This window comes from Centruroides sculpturatus, unplaced genomic scaffold, assembly GCF_000671375.1.
Source record: "Centruroides sculpturatus isolate CEXI.00-Female unplaced genomic scaffold, Cexi_2.0 scaffold1579, whole genome shotgun sequence".
Lineage (NCBI taxonomy): Eukaryota > Metazoa > Arthropoda > Arachnida > Scorpiones > Buthidae > Centruroides > Centruroides sculpturatus.
The window spans coordinates 117,470-139,127 of NW_019385771.1; the positions used below are offsets into that span (position 1 = coordinate 117,470).

General features: G+C 31.4%; 1 protein-coding gene across 1 annotated transcript; it reads left to right on the forward strand.

Annotated features, from left to right (window-relative positions):
• The first annotated feature begins 10,847 nt into the window (after nt 1-10,847).
• On the forward strand, nt 10,848-17,826 carry LOC111642003. The gene is made up of 8 exons (XM_023388259.1): nt 10,848-10,928; nt 11,015-11,177; nt 11,258-11,337; nt 12,107-12,226; nt 12,303-12,426; nt 14,344-14,530; nt 16,397-16,539; nt 17,619-17,826. The coding sequence occupies exons 1-8, from the start codon at nt 10,903-10,905 to the stop codon at nt 17,793-17,795; spliced, it is 1,020 nt and encodes a 339-aa protein (XP_023244027.1). The 5' UTR covers nt 10,848-10,902; the 3' UTR covers nt 17,796-17,826.
• The last annotated feature ends 3,832 nt before the right edge of the window (nt 17,827-21,658 follow it).

A 21,658-nucleotide genomic window follows, 5' to 3' on the forward strand; every position in this document is an offset into this window, starting at 1 on the left:
AATAAGTTTTTTGCTTTTGCATCAAATCTTTCGATTATCTGAATTTATATCAACATTATATTTTAATTAATTAAGTAATACTAATTTAGTCATATTACAATTAAGAATTTTGCGGTTATACGATTCATGATATATTCCGGAAACGTACACAAATGACTGTTTCATGAAAATTTATTTATTAATATTCCAGAAAGATTTCTTGCAAAATTATAGTAAGTGATTCTAAATTTTATTGGCTATTCTATTAAGTTTCTGTTTTAATATAGTAACATGCTATGATTGAACTAAACAATTTATTTCAGGAACCATTTAAGTTTTCTCAAATAAAAGCAATTCTCAAGGAAGATTTACAGTTTTATATTGATGTTTGCATTCCAAATACCTGTTCCAAGGATGACTTGCAGAAAATTCTAACATGGGGTAAGTTCATACATTCGCTTATATAAATGTTTGGTTTACTGTTATAGCTTCTTTTACTGTTTAAGCATTTGCTTTTTACTTTTGTCTATAAATATCACGTAAAAAATAGAAATAAATTATCACTGTTATAAAGTAGAACAATGTAGAAATAAATATTTCTATTTAATTCTATCTACAGATAACATTAAATAAAATGCAAGTCGAAATGCTAACAACTCTAGTAAGGTTACATTTATTAACAACACGCGAATGTTAATTCCATAAAAATCTATTCGGAATGTGCCATTATGGCACTTTTGGCACTGTAAGCAACAATAAACCAGTTTCATTTGCATAAACGCACAAGCTACAACCATGTTCTACAAGTAAAATATCTAACAATAAGTTGCGTAACTTTTCCTGCTTTTATGACATTTTATTTTAAAAACATTTGTATTATTAATAAAATTAAATAAATAAAATTGTATTTGGTGCCATCTGTTATGAGATTTTGTTATATAAGAAAATTATATATTTTTAATTATTATAAAGTAGCAAAAGATTTAATTTTGAGGGTACAAGTGAGTTTTATAAAACACTGTAAATGCTAACAACAACTAAAACCTTTAAGTCTGACCTCTCGCGAGATATAACACCTCACGACCCTCTATTTCTCCATTCCCTTAACCTTTTACAATCAAAATTTAACCTATAGCATCAGTGCCCCTTATATAGAAGCTAGTGTATGAAATTTCGTTTTTCTTTATTCTGTCTTGACATATTAAACAAAATAGACACCAACACACACACATACACGCATTCATATATGCATATCCACGAAATATTTTAGCCGTATTTTAATGTTTTTGGGTTAAGGATCTCAAAACGCGGAGATTTGCAAAGAACTCGGAGGATCAAATTTGACACAATTCCATTACTTCCTCTTGTAATGTACTGTACATAACAGCCGGGAAAGTAAAACCACCTGCTGTTGTTGAAGAGTCAATGAACGAATAACGTTGCATCTTCTGGTAATTCGCAGGCAGTGTCACAGTAGTTGTATCCTGTATGGGAAAGTCCTGAAAAATTAGTTCATTATTATCTATATAAGATCAGTATAGCCATCTGTAGTTTAATGCCAGAAAGGTTATCCCGATTATGAGTTGGAAGGCATAGAAATTACCCATAAGACAGTTAAGAATTCGGAGAATTTCGTGAACCCAAAAGGTTTACTGCGAGAATGAAAATGATTATTACATTGTTATAGAAGATTCTGTGGAATGATAAATCGTTTTCATTTCGATGACATGCATAACTATTGCATTTGGACTACGGAAAACACGTTATTTCATCAGATTTTACTGTAGTCGCTTAATTTAAAGTTACAGTCTTGTGTAGAATAACTACCATATTTATTCTTGTACTATTCTTCAATGAAGAAGCTAGTTCTGATGGGCGTGTGGCATGTTCCATGATAGACTAGATATTCGAAAAAATTCTCAATACTATTATACTGAAACTACAATAGTTGCAATGCTTTGTATCAAATATTTTGAAGCAACATGGAGTTTTCGCATATTGGATGGTGCGCAAAGTTTGAGACTATATTTCACCGATTGCACTGTGATTTCTATTGCTTGGATACTTGTTTTCCAAATTATATTGCGTATGAGTTTTGGTGCTGGGTCATTTAAAACTTGTGGTGGTTCGAAGAAATATAAATTTGGCAGTCTTGAAAGACACTATCGCACTGCCTGTGGGAAGCAGGTGTCCTTTCTAAACACTGATCATAGTTATCAGATCTTACACGTATAGAGTGGAGTACATTCAACTGTGTTCCCTATCTCTCTGAGCCCTCTGTTTTGGAAAAATAAAACATGTTTAATAACATTAAAAATTGTATACTCTGAAAAATTCATTTTCAGATTAAAACAAGTAAATATACTCTTTACATCCCACTTCGAGATATTTATTCTGACAAACAAACGATATAACGAAGAATACTAGTGAGGCCTATCCACTGATGAGGCCTAATTGTAAAGGCGAAATGCATTTGGATTGTCTGCATCTTTTGAGAATGAAATTGTTAAAAATAAAGGTTTAGTATTCTTCGTTATATCGTTTGTTTGTCAGAATGAATCTCTTGAAGTCGGATGTAAAGAGTATATTTATGGACATTGCTGTATGCTTCTACGCTTTGGTACTGTCCGTATATTTTCTGCAGCAATTCCGTTCCGGTGGAAAACGACCTTTGAATACTCGTGAGGAACCGCCGTCCTTATAAACGCAAAAATATCATTCACTGGGGCATGAGATTTCTTCATGATTTAATGAGGCATTTTGTCAAGGTCTGGATGATTTCCAACGCTGTCTACAACTCACAGAAGATATTGAGTGTAGTCTTGAGCCATAAAAAGGAGAAAATATTCATCTGAATTTTAAGCTAATTAAATAACTGTAAATGACACAGAATACGCGGAGTTTTTATAGATTATAATACGGATTTTATGAGTTAGCGATAGGTGACCTGAAGTACTTTCCATTGTATTTTACTTAAAGCTGACATTTGTACTATAGTTCTGAAACAAGTCTCGAATAAGCGCCCATAATTTTAATCTATGCAAATGAATAAGGGCCGGGTACTAATTCAAAGAAAAGCGGCAAATGAAAAATAATTTAGATAAGAATATATAAAATATATTACAAGTTATACTTTTCGTTCTTGGAATTTACCCTTTCTCAACGTCAAACTAAAAATAGTTGAATCGACTTTATATTATTTTTATCAAATAAAAGACACGTTTTATATTAACGTTATAATATGTTTTCATTTACTTTTATCATAATTTTTTGTTTACAGTAATCGGAAATGATGTATTAATCGTGGAAGGATGTGCAGAGCTAAATGAAAAGCGAATTTATTCTACATCCCAAATAATTTGCTTGTAAGCTACATTCTAGTGTATTGTGTATTGTTTACATTTCTATAGCAGAAAGTATAATTAATCCTTATACTAAATGATTAATTTTAAATAATTTAATTTAATTATTACATTTATAATATTGCTGATAAAAAATTTTTAATTATGCAATAGTAATTCAATTTTTTCTAACTGGCTAAAGAACTTTTACAATTAACACAACAAGATATGACGAATATCCGAAATAATATTTTTTTTATGTTTTGTCATTAAAAGACCTACAACAGAAATATATTTCCAAATTTCATTATACAATTCAGCGTATATATGTCCTCTTTAGACAAGTCCATTAGTAGTAACGAAGTGTATGCTGAACTGCGACCACTGAACACTGGTAGATGGTTGGTGGTTCGTGTCTGACCACATGAAGTTCTTCAGGTTTACTTCACATATCTAACAGCTAATTAAGGACAAGTAGCGGAGGAAAATTTATCTTCGTTTACTTTATACTGTGAAATCAATAATTTCACAGCATTTACTGGTCAGAGACAGCGCTGTCCTGCCCTATCTGAAATTTGGGACGACATGGCTTTCTGTTCTTGGTCGCTTTGTGCTGCTGGAAATATGTTTTCTTTCTTATGAATTTTTAATATCACGGGCACATTCGCCACTCGATACGTTATGTTTCCATCTTGAAATTCAAGACAACCGCTGCAACCGGTTACTTTGTCACCGTGGTTACTGCGGTAATTACCTCAGAAAAATCGGTGACCTCATAATTGCGATTTTTAAACGCGGTTGGTTATTCAGGTTATATGTTCTAAACGCTCTGGCTAAATTCTAACCGTAGAACCAGCAGTTATCGGTAACACCGGTTAGAATTTTCAAACGCGCCCTTTCCTGGCAAGTATTCTTCCTCCCTTGACAGATAGTCCATGTGTTGCATTATCTTATTCCGTCAAACAAACCTCTTCACACTATTGAATAAATGAAATATTCAATAAGTGATAGTTATATTTATATAAAAATATATTTTGTTATCTTCATCACTTATTAAATATTTGATTTATTCAATAGCCAGAGGAGGACTTACTTGCAGACCCATGCAATGAATTTTGTTTCTTAGCCTACTGTGAGTCTTTTGGTGACGTGAAAAGATTAAAAAAAACTACTATTTTGGATATTTTTCATATCTTTTTGATTATAAAAGTAATTTATTTAGTGTGAAAGGTTTAATTTAAATATTACAAACAATATCCAATACCTTAAACAAAGAAGAATTCACCAAGTGTTTATTATCTCAAAACTAATATTTTGTGATTGTGTAAATTAGCTTTTCATAAAAAAGTTGGTTGTATTTACATGATATAACTAATCTATTGTTTATTATTTCTGTAATGCCATAAACTATTAGAATGGTTCTTAATTTGGGATATGCACCCCGACGTTATAAGTCTCGTTTTCTGGTAAATGATACTTATATCAGCTATCCAAATCTTTTCATGTAATTATTAACTGAAGTAAATTCATAATTTATAACATAAAGTTACTAGAATGTCCCTAATTTCCTAAGAAATCCTTAATGAATGTTCTACACTGATATAAAAGCGCATTCGGCCGACGTTCACGGCCTGTAAAAATTTAAAGGCCGTGAACGTCTGAAAGTGTTTAGAATTGTTATAAACATTAATATAAATTATTACTAGTTGTACTGTATATATTGATATGTTTCTACAGATCGATTGTTGGATCATTCTTCATTTTGGTACTGCTTTCAACTGTCGCAGATAATTTACTTAGAACAATGAAAAATTTACATTTCACAGATAAAGGTAAGATGTAGAATATATAAAATATATTTATTTAAATTCATAACGTATTTTAATTTTTATTTATCACACTGACATTTAAGGCATATTTTTACATCGTAAAATTTTTCAACTATCGTTTAAAAATCCTCTTGTGATGAATGCCTGCACGACAGACAAAGTTTAAAAATATGTGTCTTAATTTATTTTCTTTCTTGGAAATATTTAAGGTTGTACAGTACATTACAATCGTAAAGTCCCCCCGCAGTGGGCATATTTGTGTGGCTCAGCCGAGTGGTAATGTCATAACTTACTTCAACTTCTTGGACGCGTGGTATGCATGTGACTTAATTATTTCGTTCCTGGAAACACCACTTATTTCCACGCCCATTGGGGAGAGACTTTACGATCGCATAGCATCATATTTTTAAATTTAAAATAACTAAAATAATTTTAAAAATTTTTCAATAAACTTTTGAAATTTGAATAATAATATATTGTTTTACTTATTTATATATTTTGTATTTTCAGTGAAGAGTTTGAATAATTTTCTGTCTGTCTCACTTAATGCATCTATACAGGAACTTGCTCATGTCAAAATAAAAGAAGAAACAAAATGGATATCCGGCTGGAAATTTATACTAATGAGTGGGTTGATTTATTCTCATGTGTTAACCATTCTGTGCTATTTTCCTTCAACAGGTAAGAAATGGAAAGCGTAGGAAACACTATTTACTTAATTTATCTTTAGGAGAATAAATAATGTAATCTGTTTTTACTTGTATAATGTTCCTATTGGACATATTCACTAGTTTATACATTTACGTATATATTTTTTCTATATCGTACGTAAATCTAAACTGATATAAGCTAGCGTCAACTGTATAAAAAAAATAATTTTACACAATAAAATATTTTCGTTCCTCAGGAGTAAACAAAGAATTGTTTGCTCTGAGGAATGAGCAATTGAGGACAAGCGCTTTAAGCGAATTTCAATGTTTAACGAAGAACATGCTTTATTTTCATAATAAACGCGTTTTAAATGTTTCTTTTTCTACGAAATTTGTTCTTATCTTTAGTGTCAAAGACCTTTCGTCCAAATTAATTTTTAAAATTATTCTGTAAATTTGAATAATACAATGAAAATCGTCGCGGAAATAAACTCTCGCCGGTCTCAAGAAGTAGAATACGAAACTCTTTTGCTTTCAGTAGGGTTATAACACAATAAATTTTGTTTTTTCTTTTCTTTGATTTGCATAAAAAGCTTAAGTGGACAAGAGATGTTGAAAATCACCGCTTCAATCAGCAGTCTGTTGAGGGTAAACAAATACTTTATTATGCAATTGGTTAGATTAGCTAACTACTTTATTCTTAGAATTATTTCAAGTGTTCGTACACAGTATTATCCTTTATTTATCTCTATTAAATAGTACTAATTCAATTAAAATCTAAATGTTTTACAATATATATTTTAATCACAAAACACTGAGAAGGGATTATTTTATCCCATTTTCCAGTCTTTCTACTTCATCCATTCCTATAAGCCTCAGTGGAAGAAACAGAGTGATTGAGTGGTAAAACCAATGAACATTGGTAGTTGATTGCAGATTTGCGCCTCATTAACGGACTGGCCACGAGGAATTTTCTTCACGAGCCTAACACCTAAGAAGGGGTTAGTTTCTCATAGAAAGCCCTTCACGACATATCCTTTTGCCAATGTGTAGAGTGCTCTTATCTATTAATTCATATACAAATCTATTTCTATGAATTAAACATTATGTCGAACTTTGTGATGTATAATTTTTTTATATTATCATTGAACTATTTTCTGAAAAATTCACAGTACTGTACATTACCTAGCCATTACAAATTTTCATTATCTTGATGAACACTGTGCTTAGATGAGCTTTTCATATTTTTATTGTTAAAAGAATAATACAAATAATTTACATTTCAATTTTAATAAATTCAAATTATAATGTTTATAAATTTAAATATATACACGTAAATTCGAAACATTTTACAAGTACAGTATTTATAATTACATTTTATACTATATATTTTTATTTAAATATAATTTTAGGAAATATTCGACATTTTTTCCAAATGGTTTCGGCTATTGATGTTGCGGCGTTAGTGAATGGAGCTGTAATTATCGAATCATTCTTTTTCTTCAGGTAATTAATTTAGTCTTTTCGTTTTCTATCATTTCAGTAAATTTTATATAAAATTCTAGAAACTTGGTTTGTTTTAATTTGTAAGTTGCATAATTTGAAGTTTGTTTATAGCACAATAATGGCTAACTGTTGAACAAGGGAGTTTATAAGAACTGTTTGATCGTTGTATTTACACTCCGCGACAATATTCTCTGCAGTTTTTAATTGAATACACTGTAAAACAGAGTACAGTCGACCCCCCTATAACACTGTTGATTATTCCGTTTTATATGAATTCCATGTTGTACGAGTCACTTAGATTTTACAAATACGTGAGCCGTTCACAGCCCGGCACACGTATTTGTAAAATCTAAGTGACTCGTACAACATGGAATTCATATAAAACGGAATAATCAACAGTGTTATGGGGGTCGACTGTATAGGCCAGATAAGAAATTTAAGACTTTCGTTAGAACAATTTTACATAAAGTTGGAAATATCAATCGCTGCACCTGATTATAGATAATGCTGCTCTATACATAGAAGCACTCAAATACAAAAACATTTTCAGATTGTCTTCTAATACTGGAGAGTGTATCAATTGCATTTAATAGTTTATTTTCGGTACTGGAAAAGGTGAGAATGTAAACTGAAAATGGAAGTGTTTATTCTTAAATGTTGGTTATCCACATGAACGATTTCTTTCATTCGAGTGCCCACCATAATATTAATTTTTAAAAATATGAAACCGCGATCAAACAGGCCTTATAAACTCCGTTGTTCAACAGTTAGCCAATTGCTATTTCTTAAAAAATATGAATCTTATTTTCGTATACAACTCGAAATCTGGTATATTTTCGAGGACAATTATATATTAAATTTTCAATTGAACTTAAAGCAAAAACTTTAGTGCATTCGAAGTCTGTAAAATATAGTGTAAATCTATACGACAATGTGAAAGTTGTGACAAATGTTACAAATTTGAATAAGGGACAATGATAGTTCTATTATTTATCAGACTTAAACTGACTCCATCTGTCTGCTTACAGGAACTGCTGTTAAGAATTAAGACATAATACTTGTCTTTTTTCGAGATCAAGCACCACGCACTCCAGAATGAGCACTAAGATGTGAGTTTGATTAGGACCCAGCATTTCTCACAAACTTTATCCAATGTTTTAATCTTTAGAAACTTCTCCAGCTTTTATGAAATATTTCACAATTGTTTACGTAAAAACACACGTACTTTAAAAACACAGCAAATAAGAGTTGAGTGAACTTAGGTACTGTACAAATGGCATTAAACTATAATAAATAAAAATTAATTAAAAATTGAGCTACGCAATATTTTCTTTTTATTGAATAATATAAAATATTGTATACTGATTGCACGTTTCGCTTATTCTTATTAAAAACTCATTACTGCATTCAATTTTCTTATCCGTCTTATCATTGGTCGAGTGGATAAAACTCCCTTGTTGATCGTGGGTTCGCATATTGCCGCCTGGATGTTTTCGGAATTTTTTTTGTGTATGTAACACCTGAATAGGGGCTAGTCTGCCGTAGAAAGTCTTCGCGGAAGGCACTCTTTCTTGACAGATTGCGCTTGAGTTTTGTTGCCTGTACTTCAATCTCTTCAATATGCCAATTAAATTGACCCACTCTTTAATTATCTTAGTTTTGTGGTGTAACATTCAAATCACTTATTCATTAGGATATAATTTTAGATTTAAAAATAGACATAAATTTTAGATTTAAAAATAGACATATTTCTTTTATAGGAGTTAACCAAATATCAATAGAAGAACTGCAATATTTAAGTAAACAATATGCAGGCCACCTAAAATATATTTTCGATTCTGTTAAATTCTTATACACTATTACATTTCCTTCCTCTACTAATATAGATAGATTTTTACTGCATACGTTACAACTCACCAAATCAGGGTTTAAACGCTTTAAACACATTGAATTTTATTAAATCAGGATGCTAAAATATTAATTTTCTATTTCAGTCGATAATAATATATAAAGATAAAGGGTTTACTGGAATTTTTATAGGAATACTTTTATTATAATAAAAAAAAAGCAGGAACCTAAATTTTCTTTATAATATCATAGTAGAGAGGTTGCGGCCGAAGTTTTTATCTCTCAAACGTGAACGCCGAACGTCGAGTGCCGCTATCTTGTAAGCGGCGCTCACCTATCTTGTAAGCAACCTCGCTAATATCAGAACATAAAATAGGTAAGTTGAGAAACATAATGCAATTATTCAAATTTCTGAACCTATTCTTAAATACAGTAGACCACCCCATAATACGGTAGATACATTCCGTTATATCTGAATTCGTGTTTTACGAGTCACTTAAATACATGAAACAATCACAGCCCAGCACGTGAGCAGTTTACGGACTATGGCTGTTTGAAAGGTTTTCTTCCATAAAATTAATCGATTCTAGACTAATTTGACTCAATATTTCCAAAACACGTATAATTTCTTGGTAATAATCCATATAAACTATGCTATAAACAAAAAGATGTAGGATTACTTACCGTTTGACGACGCTATTGCTTAAGCTTGTTTTCATCGCCGAGTGGCGCATCGAATGGAGGGGGCGCGTTTCCTGATAAATTATTTTTCTGCGAAAAATTCGCTGAACTTTGGAGACATCATTAATATAAATATAATTTTTATGGCCGTTAAATAATAAATGGTTTTTAGTAGGTCCGCTGCTTGTTTAAACTCAACGGTTTGTGCAATATTCGCTATTGGCTAGTTTCGACCAATCCTGTCGCGACACGAGTCGGCGATGACGTTTTACCGTATGATATGAATCTCTTTTAGCGTGTTTATACGAATAGGATCGCAATTTTTTCGCAGTTATATACGAATCCATATTATATAAACTTGTTTTATTGGAGGTTTTCTGTAAGTAATTACGGTCAAACCTCGGTTTTCAAACTTAATTCGTTCCTAAAAGTTGTTCGAAATTAGATTTGTTCTAAAACCAAACAAATTTTTCGATAATAAACAATATGAAATGGATTAATCTGTTCCCGAATCCGAAAAAAAAGTCTTATTTTATCCTTTTATCATTATTTTATGTATAAAAATGCTTACATATGCATTCAATATTATAATATATAAAACTTGAAATTTCCATGTCAAGCATGACACAATTCTTTTTATTAAAAAGTAGTGACTGTAGATTTGAGAATAGTAGCGATTTCAAGAAGAGTTGCCAATATTTCAATAGATGAAATAGTTTTCCTTACCTGTTGTAACATAAAGATAAACAAAACAAAATTTCATCTGGATTGTACAAAAATTGCCAGAGTTATAAGGAATTCAATACTACTGAATTTCTTATCAATCCGGCAAGTATTAATTAATAAATAATAATAATATATTATTAAATTTTTATTATTTAATTTAAGTTAAGCACCTTTAAATGAGGATTCGTGTATGTCATATGTATTACGTGATTAACAGAATTGTTCGTAAACAGAGGCGTGCCAAACTTGAGAGTATAATATGTTTTCTATTTTCTACATAGCGGATTTCTATCACTTTACCTACGAAGAAATAATGTGAAGCATTCTATTTTCTACTATATTATGTTTGTTGTGAAGAGATTCATCAGGTTAGAAAAATCATTTGTTTTTACAGACTTATTTTATGGTTTAAAGATAAATTTTATTGCGTATTTCTTTAATTTTTATGTTTTAGATTAACGTTTCCAGTGCTATGTGCTTCGGCAATTGCTATTATATTACCAATTTTTTGTGATGGTCCCCATTCGCATTTTCTACAGGAACATGTAGGTGCAATTGAAGAGAATATATGGAAATACGTTTTACATATATCGAATTTCTATAAAATTCAACCATTGGTAAATGAAAATAAGCTTAAACTGAATATTATTCTTATGTCTAAGATAAATCAGTAATGTATAGTTTATCTTTCTTGCAGGTAATTCTCCACATGTGGATTATGAATGCAATATTCCAATTAAATATTATAACTGCACCCATATTATTTATACTTGACAGGTAAGAAAAACGAATTGATTATAATTCGAATGTATTGTCTTTTACACCGTATACAGTATGAATACAGGCCACTGGTGAGGAGATAAAAATATGATTGTTCGTTAGAAATAATTTTGTAAGTAGTTTTGTTCGACATTCATGAAAAAACGGCCGCAGTTTACATGTGGCCTTTATGAAGATTCGATTATATAACATATTTTGTAGTAATAACAGTGCTACATTTCGAAATGTTTCTAAATGAATAACTGAAATTCATATCTTTTTATCTGGATCGGAGTGATGGTATAACAGTAATACAGTTATACCATCAATCCGATGTTTACGAAATGTTTAATAACATAAGCCCAACGTATGGGTGATGTACCAAAGTGAGTTTTACCACGGAGGATTTTTATTACAAATTAACTCGATTTTGTGTTAGGAACGTGAAGAGAACCTAGGAAACTCCACTTGGGAGACATCATTTGGCAAATTGTATGTGGTGATAAGTGCTCATATACCTTCAATGCGATGTTTTCACGAATATTCTGTGGTGTTGGTCACATTGTCAGGTAAAGCGGCTTTAATACAAGTGGATAAGAAAACTAATGACATAGTCCGTTACAATTTGCAACGAACTGTGTAATTCGTTTACTTGTCCGGCTGTATTAAAGTCGCTTTAACAGGCAACACACTCATTGTTTACCGAAAATGATTTACCCACTGCAAAGAATCTAGAAAATTATAATTTAAAACGTTAATATTATATTACAGTATTATTTATTTACAGGTGGCAAACATTTGGAATTATAACGATGATCTTACTTAGTTTAATCGGATTTGCAATGAACATTGCAATTCTCATAATTTCTGATTGCTCGAACACATTTGGATATTCTTTGGACATAGAGTACGCTATTGTAATTAATAGTTTATTGTTAATTAATATTACAAATACTTACCTTAAAGTATCTTCATTTTTTAAGGAAAACATTGAGATATCTCGAACACATTCAATGCAAACCGTATACCATACATCTAAGTAGTTACTGCATGGGATTGCTGGTTGGATACCTTTTATCAGAAGGTAAAATCATGAGATTCGAAAAGGTGGGTGTATTTTTATTTTATGAATTATATCATGAAAACAATGTTTGAATTTCACACATTTATAAAATTGCCCACTAGTAGTTGTGTGGATAAATCTGATCTCTGGAAGTTCCAGTTGCTGATTCACACCGGAGTTGGCCATATCGAGATTTGGGTGTTTTCAGATTTTAACATGGCCAGTTTTTCATAAAAAGTCTTTTCGATTGACATAGATCAGATACATACTGATCTCTCATTGTTTAGAAGAGAACCAAAAACTAATTAGTATTGTTCAGTGGTTTTAATCACTTGGCCACTGGTTTTTAAAAAGTAATTAAGTGGTAAAAATGTATTTAGCTGAAATGTGGAGCTAGAATGAAAAGTACAGTAATACCCCGAACTTACGCGATAGGTGGGACCGAGCGGTAACCGCGTAAGTCGGGGTATAATTTCGCATATAAATAAATACAAATAATTTTTAATTGGGGCCGGAGACTAAAGAAAACAATAATTTAGAAAAAAATGTTTAATAAAATCTTAGATAACACATATGTATAACAAATTAGGCCTATATTATTTTAAAATTTTTTACATTTACTTGATTATTACGCCATAATTTTAACATTGTTTCCATCTCAGCGATAATACCATGACGTTTACGAATGATGCTCGAATTTAAAGAATGAGCATATTTCGCAGCTTCGAGAATTTTTTCTTTGCCTTTTATAATTGTTCTGACCGACAATTCCAATAGATCAAACTTCTTTCCCAATTCACAAATTTTCATTTTTGTATCGAAGTCTTTAATAACGGCTACGTTCGTAAAGTCAAGCGAGTTAAACGCGTTAGTAACGAATCGTTCGAAAAGTCTAACGAAATAGGAATAACGATGACTTCATTCTGGCTTAACTCGTTCGACTTTACGAACATACCCAATGTTAACTTTACATTCCAAAGATAAAGATTTTTTTTCTTGTTTGATGCAGAAGAATTAGTTCTACTTCGTTTGGATGACATAGTAGAGTCTCTCGAGTCTCCATAGATATAACAAACACAGAAATAAATAACACAAAATAAATTGTAGCTATGTGTGGATTCCGCGCGACACATCCGAACACATAAGCTAAACGATAGTGTGGGGGAGTGAGTAATCGAGGGTTGCGTGGCGCTCAAACAAAAGACGAATCGACGAGATTTGAAAATCGCGTAACTCCGGGTTCGCGTAAGTCGGGGTATCACTGTACTGTACAGTACATAAAACTAGAGTTAAATAGTAATATATTTATAATGAGTAGCTACATCAAAATAACTCTATTTCTGCAATATAAAAATTTTGGTGGAATTAATAGACGAAAATAACATAACACATGTACGATCTGCCAAGCCTGGTGCTTTCCATGAATACTTTTTAGTCTACGGGAAAGTAGCCCTTTTGTAGGTAGTAGTAACATAAGATAAAAATCCGAAAATCCCCAAAAGTGAGTAACATCACTGATATTATCTACTTTACAACTGGTGGGTAATAAATGTATTTAAATTTCTTTACAATTGGGTGCAATTTGAAAAAAATTGTAAGTTTCCACTGTCGCCTGTCTGTCCATCTGTCTTTTCTTAATCTCGAATATGGAGTTACATAGATGAAAGACGAGAACAGATATGGAAACCAATATATTTTCTCATAATAAATATTTCTCGTTTATTATGACATCGTCACAATGCCGAACTTCAATTTTTTAATCATACTTTTTAAATTTATTTAATTTAAAAAATATGCTCTCCACCCCAAATTAGTAGTGTCTTGCTCCTGTACATAATAGTTTTTCTGTTATCAACAGAGTAATACCGATTATCTATCTAACACCTGCTTTTTTCTCTTTTTTAATAATTTTTCTCATAATTGTAAGAAAGTTTAAATGTATATTTAATCTTTTATTTTAGAAAACCAGTTTCATATTTTGGATATGCTCAATTACATCAATGTTATTTTCAATATACGGGTTACACGGATATATAACGGAGGTATCGCAGAATGAAAGTATAGTTCTGTTGTTCAGAGCGTTTTCAACTTATCTATGGTTAACTGGCCAAATATGGATGTGCATTTCATTTACTAATGGAAGCGGAGGTAAGTAGCATTTAAATTTAATGCATAAGTTTTGTACATTAGTACAGAAGAGCCGTTGCGATTAAGTTATAAATTTAAAAATTTATTATTATTTAATATCAGACATAGATTTAATTAATTAATCAGTAACTTTTAACAGTTATAATATGATATGGAAATATTTATATTAAAAAACAGTAGAACGAAGATTATCAGCATAATATTTATTTTTTTACTAACGAATTATTTGTTGTTATTCCGTTGTGTAATTATTTCTTTTACTCAACTTACGATGCATGAAATTTCTTGAACAGCTTTTGTGTAAGTCTCATCGCCGAGTCATTAGTTCTTCGCATTAATACAGTCGATTCGGTTATTAGTCCTGCTGACACACTATTTTTTTAGAAAACTATACAAAAGAGACACGAATTTAGATATTTTTGGCTTTTCCATCCGTGACCTCCGTCTGTTTCCTTTATCAGCTGTCAATTATGGAAAGATAATCTTCCAATTTTTTAGATTGTACTGCAATGATTTTTTGTACAGAAATAATTTCTTGTCCTTAAAATGGTTTTATTGTGCTCAGATGTTTGTTTTATTAGTGAGAACACGCGTTGACATAGCTCTTTAATAATATAACTCGTTATATCGTACCTCAATTGCATAACTTATTGGGATGTTCGTTCAGTAGCCACGAAAAGCTCCGGTCCCGATGCCGTGCTTTTAAGCGGAATCGATTGTATTTCATAATTATAGTTTTGCTAGATGTACGAAAATTTATATTTGGTTTAGAACTTTAGATAGTACGAGAGTTTATTTTACGAGGTACATGTTCAGTTAGATCTCATATACATTAAACATACAAGATTTTTTCGATCGATGTAACAAGTTGATGCTTCAAATATTTTATATTTTTAAATAACGAACAATATTTTATTGTGACATTGTCACAATGCCGGGCTGCAATTTTTAATTTTCGTATTTTAAAATATACGCTCTTCACTTCAAATTAGTAGTGTACAGTACGAGGTACATGTTCAGTTAGATCTCATATACATTAAACATACAAGATTTTTTCGATCGATGTAACAAGTTGATGCTTCAAATATTTTATATTTTTAAATAACGAACAATATTTTATTGTGACATTGTCACAATGCCGGGCTGCAATTTTTAATTTTCGTATTTTAAAATATACGCTCTTCACTTCAAATTAGTAGTGTACAGTACAATATACTTTTCTGTTAGCAATGTCATGTCATGTCATCTATCTAACTCTTTCCAGAAAAAATTTTTGAATTGAAGTAAGGTATCGGAAGTTCTTGTACTGTTAATCGAAGCCTCCTGTATATTTCCATTCCATACTGGGTCTCGGATTTCGTCTAAGTTATTTCTCGAGATTAACCTAACCTAAGGAAAGACGGACAGACAGCAGATAGTGAGAAGTTATTAGTCTACAGTTTTTTTCAAATTGCAGCCCGATAAACATTTTCCTGATATACATTTGTCTTTCTTTCAATTTAATTTAATTCGCACTTGCTCGTGGACTCTGATGATTATTTCAAGATCATCAAATTTTTACTTATTTCCTTTTAATGGCATCATATTTCTTGATAACAGTATCTTCAAAAACACGATGCATGACATCTTCAGTCTGTACAATGTGTTTGTCTTTACAAATAGAACTGGTCACTGTGTTTTAAACCTTTATTAAAGTCATTAAATGAAAGCAGTGCTTTATACATGCAGATTGACAACACTAAAACTTGCCTATACACTCTCACCTGTTATATTATCTTGTTTTTGTTCTTAAGTGTAAGGAATTTTCTTGATTAGTATCAAAAGTTTATATAATATATTTTACTAATTCATTTTTATGTATTGTAGGTGCAGTTAAAAGGTTTTTGTCTCATGATGTATTTTTAATATTGGGTCGTCTAAATGTATCTCTCTATATAGTACATATCTTTATTATAGTATACATTATCACTTGCACTAGAAAACCTTTTTATCTTTCGATCATGACATTGGTAAGAAATTTATTTACTAAATATTCATAACAATTTGTGACAATACTATAATAAGATATTTTATACAATTTATAATACTATTTTTTATCATAATTTTCTAACATATTTACAGTACTTCCTCAGACTGAATTTTAATATACGGAGTGTTGAAGTTTTTCTTTATGTTTTCGATTGTAATCACTTAAATGCCTTTATCTAAAGCTCTCATTATCTGATTTTTGTAGAATTATAATCATGTTACCATTTAATTATGTAAGCCTTAGGGCATGTTCACACAGGCGACTTTTAGTCGCGTTACAAAAAAATCGTTTGTTGCTCGTGTGGTGGCTATGCGATGAATCGCATAGCCACCACACGAGCAATAAATATGTAATTGGGATTCAAAAATACCCAAAAGTTTTCAAATTTCTAATTTTCAGTATGAAAATACTGAAGTACTCGCGTGCATTTCATTTCTTCTTGCGTGGTTTCGTGATAGAATACAAAAGTGATATTGGGTTTATCCAATGGTAGTCTGGCAGCTACTAAATGAGCAGTTTTGTGAAATATGTCATTTTTTAAGAAATGAGAAACATTTCCATTATTTTCCTGGATAACGTAATTGTGACGCCACGTGAACACATTCCACTTAAATAAACATATGAGATTTGCACGGGGAGTTACGACAAAATAATCGCCTATTATTTTATAATGGTGTTTATTGATTGCAACAGTCATATAGCGACAGCGAATAAAATGGAACATATTGCACTTTTCTGTCTCGGCTACAAAACCAGTCGTTTGCATGGTCGATTCCGTTGAAGTACTGCATTTCTAATTTCAATGAGGATTTCTAGCAGTAACAAAGCTCTATAACTCAGAATGTTACTTTATTACTGCTACAAGTCAGTAACAAAGCTTCAGTAACTAAGTGACTTTCAATGACTTTGTTACTGAAAGGCTCTTAACTTCCATTTGTACTGTTAACGTTGGTTTAGTATGAAATACTTCTTCACTTTGAATTTCACATATTATATTATATTATCACATATTACATTTTAATAATAAATTAATTATAATTGCCTTTTTTTATTTTACAGAGGATGTTAAATATATTCATCACACTTATTTCTATCGTCGCATCCTTCGTTTTATATTTATTTCTAGAAGCGCCATTTAATTCTATTTTCAAAATGATATTTCACAAAAGAAATTCGAAAGAAACTTTAACACAAACGAATAACTATCAACTTCAAACAATGAAGAAGTACGAATAACTAATAATTGTTAAATTTAATTCGTTATAATTTTCATACTGTAATAAATTATACTTCTATAAAAATTAAATTGGATTTATTTATGAATAAAAATAAGAGAATACAAATATTAAATGTTGTCTAAAGAAACGATTTAATATTCACGGCTGTCGAAATGCAATGCATGGTGACATTTCGGGTCACGAAGAAAATATTTGAGTAAACACATGGTAAAAGCGCTCACCATAGTGGCACTTTTGGAGCTGCAAGCAACGAAACAAAGGAAACACTTAAAAATGTGGTTTATTGAGAGCATATTGGGAATTTGGCAAGAACTAAAGACAATCTCACGGTGAATGCGAGAAGAATCACAGAGAATGAATTACGTCGGCATAAAACACATTGGCATTTGGGTTTACATCTTCAGCATGGTGAACACATTGAGAAGTTCTGCATGGCTAAAATTTGTGTATAACATGAATGTCTTGAATGAATGTTTTGTTCTCTTAAATTAAATTCTTTCGTCCAATATTGAATCCTCTTGTAGGCCAACTTATGATATGCTTTTGATAGGCCAATTTTTTCAACGTTAAAACTGTGAATTAAGTTCGTTAATAAAGTATAAGAAGAATCTGTACATTTTGTTACCGCAGGAGTATTTTAATATCAGTAGTTAAAATCTAGTTGAGATGTTGTTTTTAGTGATCCTATTTATTTTTCATAATATCTCGAGGTTGTGTAAATTTTACGCTTCAGGATACTATTTTAAATCTAAAATCTTTATATTGTGTTTATTTATATTTTTGTAATATTGTTAGTCTATATGTCCAATAGTGTTAGTTCAGTTCAACATGTAAATATGCTTATTTAATATAATATGCTAGAGTACTTGGTATTAAGAGATTAGTCAATTGAAATGAATGTAATTATTTTCATGATATCAGTCATTTGAATTTTACATTTAGTCAGAGAATTTTAGCAATATAAAGGTATAAATTCATATATTATATATATAAGTAAATGTATAATTTTTAACAATTTAAACTTTATTACCATCTGGCGATATTATACATTTGGATTGAAATTATTTTACAAAGATGAGCCACTAAAATATAGCTGAAAATCTATTTTTATCAGCTTGCTTTTAGTTGCCTGGGGAAGCCCAAACTACAGGGGTAACGTTTGAAACTTTTTTGTCTGAATTTTTAAAGAAAGTTTCTGCGATAGATTTTGACGATTTTGGTGCAAAATTACTCAGTATAATCTTGTTCTTTGCATGAATTACATTTTGGGAAATATAATTAAATGTGAGATAAGATATATTTAAAAAACGAAAGTGCTGACTTTTGCCTATTTGATACTTAAAAAAGTATATTGACATTTCTGGGTGTTGTTTTCTGAAATATAAAGCCAGACAGTTGCATGACAGTTTTTCATGGTTTGGTGAATTTCGGTTGAACAACGGAAAAGTAAGCTCAGTTCTAAAAAAAAAGGAACCAGAATCCCCACTAGATTGCGCCACGTTATTTAGCTTTTCAATTGCCTAGCTGTAATAACGGGAAGCTTCTGGAACAATGCGGATTTTGTCATTTCTTTCAAAATGTGGACTTTTTGATTTCATGTTTGTACTGAAATACAGTCGGTTTCGTTTAATTGGACCACCAATTAATTGGGGAAGCTTTTTTATTAGGCCAAATTTCAAAGAATGTAAACCAAATTAATAAATTAATACATAATTTAAAAGCGTAATTAGGACAGTAGAAGAAAAGGAATTTAGCAATTTCTGATATATTTTATAGATCTTCCAAAAATATGTCAACTCTACATACACTAATGTTGTGTAGGCCTAACAATTGACAGAGAGACAAAGCAATTTTCTCTCTCGCTCGGGTGGTTCGGTTTTTCCGGAGGGGGTCAGCATAACGGGAGGTATCACATCAGGATTTTACTCTTTATTAAGCACAAATAACAAAAATATATTTTAAGCTCTTAGTTTCCACTGGTGGGATTCGTTTCTTGTCAAAACAAAAACATTTGTACAAACATATTTGGTGTTTACTGTTTTATAATTATTTTATTTAAAAATAAATATTAAATTTACGTAAAAACAGATCTATATTAGTCTGAGGTGAACCTGAATGCAAGCTACTGATCTTGCTCTGAATTGTACTGGCTCAATTCCTTCCTCTCATCCAATCCAAAATTTTTAATTTTTATGTAACTACAGGTAACCCCCGTATAACACGGGAGTTACGTTCCAAAAATTGCCATGTTATGCGAATCCGTGTTATACGAAACAAAGAATTAGTGCGAAAAGGGGGGTTAGGTTCCAAAAATTAAGAAACATGCTGTTAATTAAATCCTTATTTAAATCGAATTTATTATTCATTTTTTTCATAGGTAAAATACTTATTTATTATTTAAGTAAATATTTTACCAGAGGATTATTCATCCTATATGATGATCTCAGCATGAGCATCATCAACTGGTAACAGTTTTTGGGTGTGTTCGTTAATAGTGGTCACTCTGCAACGGGAGTGCGCTGCTGTTTGTAGGCATTTAGGAACGACGGTGAAAGAAAGATGGCGGCGCCCGCACTATCGAGAGTATCGCGATAGAGGAATCTATAATTCTAAAACGAGCTTTTAGAGGTAAAAGGAGGGTCCCAATTGTAAAATTAAACCATTAAATGAATTATTTGTTGAAAGAGCATTCGAAGTAGCCACGAAAACAATTAGAATGCTCGCGCGGAGTTACGCGGAAGTATAAAAGAACGCACCCTTTATTACATTTTATGTTGTACGAGGGTTTTACCCAATTCCCGAACCGTGATTGAGTGAACCCGTGCTATAAAACCACCGTGTTATACGGGGGATGTTCCCAATTCTCTAACAGTGTTAGAGTGAATCCGTGTTATAGAAGTGCCGTGTTATACGGGGGTTACCTGTATATCGAATGTGTTTTTAGTTGTGTCAAGCGATTCAGGAACGTTATGTTTCAGACGCAGTTCCCTTAGTCCAGACTGGACAAAACCTCAAATGTTTTAAACTAAAGACTCTAATTTATTATAGGAGACAGTTTCCCACAAAAATTCCTCCTCGCAAGCATCCCCAACGGCAGATAGACCGTCAGTGATGTTGAAACTTTCATTAGGCTGCATTTTGAAAAAAATTGTAGACGTATAAATTCCCACTGTCATACCCTGTCTGTCTGTCAGTCCGTTTGCCTGTCTGTTCGGTATTCCTTAATCTCGAGAAAGGACAAAGACAGATAGAATATAAGGCCAGACATGGAAATTATAGCGCTGGGAAGACCCGATTAACTACATATTTTCGCCGCTACAAACCGAAAGTCACCTTATTGTAATTAAATATTTCCCCCGAAAAATGTTAGATAGATGGATGACAGGCGCGACTATATTGTAAAGGAAAACTATTATTTACAGGAACAAGCTACTACTAATTTCAGGTGGAAAACATATACTTTTTATGGAAAAATAAAGAGAGAATGGTCATCCAAAATTTGGCCATTACATTATGATATTCAATGGAGTTATGAAAATCTGCAAGATACTACAAGAGATAAATTCTTACAGCCAAATGTTCCCTTTTCCACTTAAATTTAACTAAGTAGATTTCTCGAACGTGCAAAATATGAACTGAATTTCCCCTTTAGATTAAGGTAACATCACTGACAGGCTATCTGCCGATGGGGAATGCTTGCGAGGAAAACTTTTTGTGGGTAACTGTCTTCTATTTGCGTTAGAAACGTAAAGAAAACTGGAAATACTTCCCGTTGCCAGCCAGTTGTCATTTATGTACCCATGAACTATGTGCAGGACTTATATTTTCTCGAATATTGGAGGTCATCTGGAAGATATTTCC

Bases quoted from the DNA above. Each gene is read 5' to 3' on its own strand.
- LOC111642003 (XM_023388259.1), top strand. From the start codon at position 10,903: ATGTTTGTTGTGAAGAGATTCATCAG. The intron at 10,929-11,014 runs GTTAGAAAAATC...TTTATGTTTTAG, and splicing joins GTTGTGAAGAGATTCATCAG to ATTAACGTTTCCAGTGCTAT. The intron at 12,427-14,343 runs GTGGGTGTATTT...CTTTTATTTTAG, and splicing joins AAATCATGAGATTCGAAAAG to AAAACCAGTTTCATATTTTG.